Consider the following 4078-nt stretch of genomic DNA (forward strand, 5'->3'; position numbering starts at 1 on the left):
AAAACCACAAACAAATAAACAGGAATCTTAAGAATAACACATCGACTGTCACGCTGGGGGGGGGGAGGGTAGCCACAGCTTCCTGTTGCCAACTCCCTGCCAGGCCCTAACCCCGTGCCATCTCCACATCTCACTCGCTGCTCGCGACCATCTCGCAATTCACGCATTCCGTTTTATAAACGAGGAAACCAAAGCCTAAAGCTATGAATCCCTTGCTCAAGGTCACTCAGCTAGGAGGTGACCTGGCCCAAATACAAACACCCTTCCGGCCAATGGAGCATCCCAGCTCTCACCACGTCGGCAAGACGGGGAGCGCAAGGGAGGCCCTGCCAAGGGGTCAGTAGTCGGTTTGCACCTAACGATTTTAGAATTAGCAGGTAGAAAACGATTCTGTAAACCTCCCCTGGGGAGACAGCTGAGACTGGGGGGTGGGGGCAAGGGGGGTTGACTGCCCTGCACGCCGTCCTGTCACCGGTGCCCCTTGGCTCGCCTGCACAGCCTCTGAGGGCGCGGGCAAAGCAAGGAGTGGTCTCAGCGCCCAGGGTTACCCAAAGAAATCCCGCTATTTGCTCTAAATATGACCCTCCCCCGCCCTTGCCCCTCGGTAACCCCAGGTCTCAGACACCAGCCGCGCCTCTGGCAGGTCTCCCCGCGGGTCCACAGTCCCGTCCATCCTGCAACGAATTTCGAGGGACCGGATCTCGCTCCCCACCGGGCGATCCCGGATCCCGTTCAGCCGGGCCTGGCACGCGTGGGCACCTGAGAGTCTCGCCTCGGTCCGCTTGCCGGGTGAGTGCCAGGGAGCGTCTCTAAAGTGGCCATGACGCCGCGGCCGAAGCCCGGGCGGGGGCGAATTCTCCCCACGCGGGTCGGTGTCCTCGGGAGCGCGGGGCATGCTCCGGTGCTGTCCTCACCCCGCGCGCAGGCAGCGCACAGCTTGCGCCCCACGGTGCGCCCCTTTCGTTGCTCCCGGGGCGGTGGGGTGTCCAGGACGCTGCCGCGGATTCCGCAGGGTCGTTCCGGAGTTGCAACTCCATTGTAATAGAAAGGATTCATATTGTTTGGGTTTTCCTCAGATGAAAAAAAAATTTTGGAAGAAAACGAAACCCCCCTCAGCAAATGACAATTTCACCAGCAGAGCGCCCTGCCCTCCCCGCGCGGCGGCCGGGAAGCTGCCCCAGCCGGGAGGAGCGGGGAATGTCTCCTAATTGCAGCTTCGTTAGATTTCGGGTTTGGGAGGCTGTGGTTCGGGCGCTAATATCCGCCGCCCATTATCCCGGCTAATAAATTTGACCTATTGTTCGTTTGTTAAAATGATGTCACCTTGGAACAGTCCCTAAGCTCCTATTTCCATGAATTAGGCCTTTATTGAAAGCCAGGAGCCAATGGGAGGAGAGAGGCTTGTTGATCGCAGCCAATGGCTGCGGCGGGAGAGGAATTAGCAGCGGAAACTCCAGGTTCGGTTCAAGAAAGATGACACAGAGCCTGTCGGGCCCGCGCACTCTTGGCAAAGTTTCAGTGCGACGAGAGGCGCCGGGCGCTCCATGGCAGCGCCGTAACGGGGACCCAGTCGCCTCCCCGCCCAGCCCAGCCCAGCCCTTCCGCCCGCCCAGGATGGAGGCGCCCGCCAGCGCGCAGACCCCGCACCCGCACGAGCCCATCAGCTTCGGCATCGACCAGATCCTCAACAGCCCGGACCAGGACAGCGCACCAGCCCCGCGGGGCCCCGACGGCGCCAACTACCTGGGAGGGCCCCCCGGGGGCCGTCCGGGCGCCACATACCCGTCTCTGCCCACCTCCTTTGCCGGCCTCGGCGCGCCCTTCGAGGACGCGGGATCTTACAGTGTCAACCTGAGCCTGGCGCCCGCCGGCGTGATACGAGTGCCAGCGCACAGGCCGCTTCCCGGGGCTGTGCCGCCGCCTCTGCCTAGCGCGCTGCCTGCCATGCCCTCCGTGCCCACGGTCTCCAGCCTGGGCGGCCTCAATTTCCCCTGGATGGAGAGCAGCCGCCGCTTCGTAAAAGACCGTTTCACAGGTGAGCTGGGTGTCCAGAAAGGCGCCGGGCCTCGGCCCTCCCGGGGCCAGAGGCGCCGCGCCCTACGTGCTTCACTCGGGGAAACGGTTCCGGAGGCCCAAGTGCAGTGGAGGCCTCAGCGCCCAGGGCCCCGGGCAACCATAGAGGGGAGAAAAATCAGAGAGTTTGGGGAAAATAAGCCTGTGCCCGGGGAAAGAGGGGGGCATCTCCCAGCCGGCTTGGTGCCGCTGGGGGACCCTCGGGACCAACGAAATAGCGTAGTACTCTGCGCCCCACGGGGCGGCACCGGGTCCGCATGGTGCCTGAACGGCAGTCGAGCTGGGCCGGGCTTCAGGGGGGCTCGTGTGTCTCCGCAGCGGCGGCGGCGCTCACGCCCTTCACCGTGACCCGGCGCATCGGCCACCCTTACCAGAACAGGACGCCGCCCAAGCGTAAGAAGCCGCGCACGTCCTTTTCTCGGGTGCAGATCTGCGAGCTGGAAAAGCGCTTCCACCGCCAGAAATATCTGGCCTCGGCCGAGAGGGCGGCGCTCGCTAAGTCCCTCAAAATGACGGATGCGCAGGTCAAGACCTGGTTCCAAAACCGGAGGACCAAGTGGCGGTGAGAGAAGCCCGGCCCGGCCCACCTTGCACCGGCCCTTCGCCCGCCCCGTGCCGGAGCCTCGCGTTCTCCCCACCCTGCGCTACCCCCTACTCGCCCTCCTAGGGCTGCCACCTCCCCCCTCCTTCCCAGGTTTTATCTCCCAGCTCGCCCTCCCGCACGCCTGTCCTCACCCGCGTCTGGAATTCTCCTCCATTCCCATCCCTGTGTCGCTTTCTTGAGCCTCTCCAACTCTCTCGGTGTTTTATTCGGTCTCCTGCGCTCGCTCGGTTTCCTCTCACCTGCCCCCCCACCAACACCCCACCCCATCCCGGGCCTCTCGCGCTCCGCTAAACCCTCCCGCTTGCCCCCTGCCCTCCCGATTCCCGACAATCCGCGCGGGACTCCGGCTTCCCGCTCTAGCTCCCCATCCCGACTCCAGCCCTGTTTTTATCCGATCGCTCTTTCGATCCAACCCGTGAACGGCGAAGCGATCGCGTCCTGCAAAAGGGGTTTGAGACAGAGCCTGGGAGAACCGGATGAGGCTGACCGGACCCGGGGACACCGCGAGGTGCAGAGCCGGCCCGCCCGCCCACCCGCGGACCCCAGTGACCCAGCTGCCTGTAGGGCCTAGTCAGTTACACACACACCCTGCCCTTGTTACCCCGCAAAGAAACAATCTTTGCTGTTGGCGAAGCCACAATACCCGGGTGTGCAAGTGGGCGGCGGGCGGAGTTTCCTCCCGGCGATCTCCCGCGCACAACAAAAACAAACGATCTCAACCCACTCCCCGGACCCGCGGGTCCCCGGCGCACAACGCCGGCGGGGAAGCAGACTGACTCTGCGCCTCGAGGCTCCCGGCTGGCCTTGGCTCCCGGGCGGGTGGGGGCCCCGCCGGCGGCCCCGCGGTGCCGAGTGCCTGACGGTGCTGTCCCTCTCCCTCCCCCGGTGCAGGCGGCAGACGGCGGAGGAGCGGGAGGCGGAGCGGCAGCAGGCGAGTCGGCTCATGCTGCAGCTGCAACACGACGCCTTCCAAAAGAGCCTCAACGACTCTATCCAGCCCGACCCGCTCTGTCTGCACAACTCTTCGCTCTTTGCTCTGCAGAATCTGCAGCCCTGGGAGGAGGATAGCTCCAAGGTCCCCGCCGTCACCTCTCTGGTGTGAGCCGCCAGCGCGCACCGTCACCAAGTATCGCCGCCCCGACCCGGCGGGGCGCCCCGGCCCCCCAGCCGGTCTGGGGGAGAATCGAGGCCGAGACGGGAAGGGCCAGCCAAGCTCAAGTAGGCCCCGGGGCGCGGCCGCATCCCCGCCGCCTGCGGAGGGGGGCTGGGCCCAGGCTCCGCGCGACTGCACAATCCGAGCCCCCGCCCCGCGCCCAGTCCCGCCCCAGGCCCGGGCCTGACAAAGAAAGCGCCTTACGTTTCTCCGCCCCTCGCCCGCAGTCCCCGGGCCGGGCGCCTGTA

The 4078-nt window shown here is 65.2% G+C and overlaps 1 protein-coding gene across 1 annotated transcript; it reads left to right on the forward strand.

Annotated features, from left to right (window-relative positions):
• Positions 1-1473: 1473 nt before the first annotated feature.
• Positions 1474-3779, forward strand: TLX3 (T cell leukemia homeobox 3; the record flags this gene model as incomplete). The annotated part of the gene is made up of 3 exons (XM_082622583.1): positions 1474-2035; positions 2392-2635; positions 3569-3779. The coding sequence occupies 3 exons, from the start codon at positions 1474-1476 to the stop codon at positions 3777-3779; spliced, it is 1017 nt and encodes a 338-aa protein (XP_082478709.1).
• Between the last annotated feature and the right edge of the window lie 299 nt (positions 3780-4078).

Source organism: Mesoplodon mirus (genome assembly GCF_964341445.2).
Source record: "Mesoplodon mirus genome assembly, chromosome: 5".
NCBI classification, from domain to species: Eukaryota; Metazoa; Chordata; class Mammalia; order Artiodactyla; family Ziphiidae; genus Mesoplodon; species Mesoplodon mirus.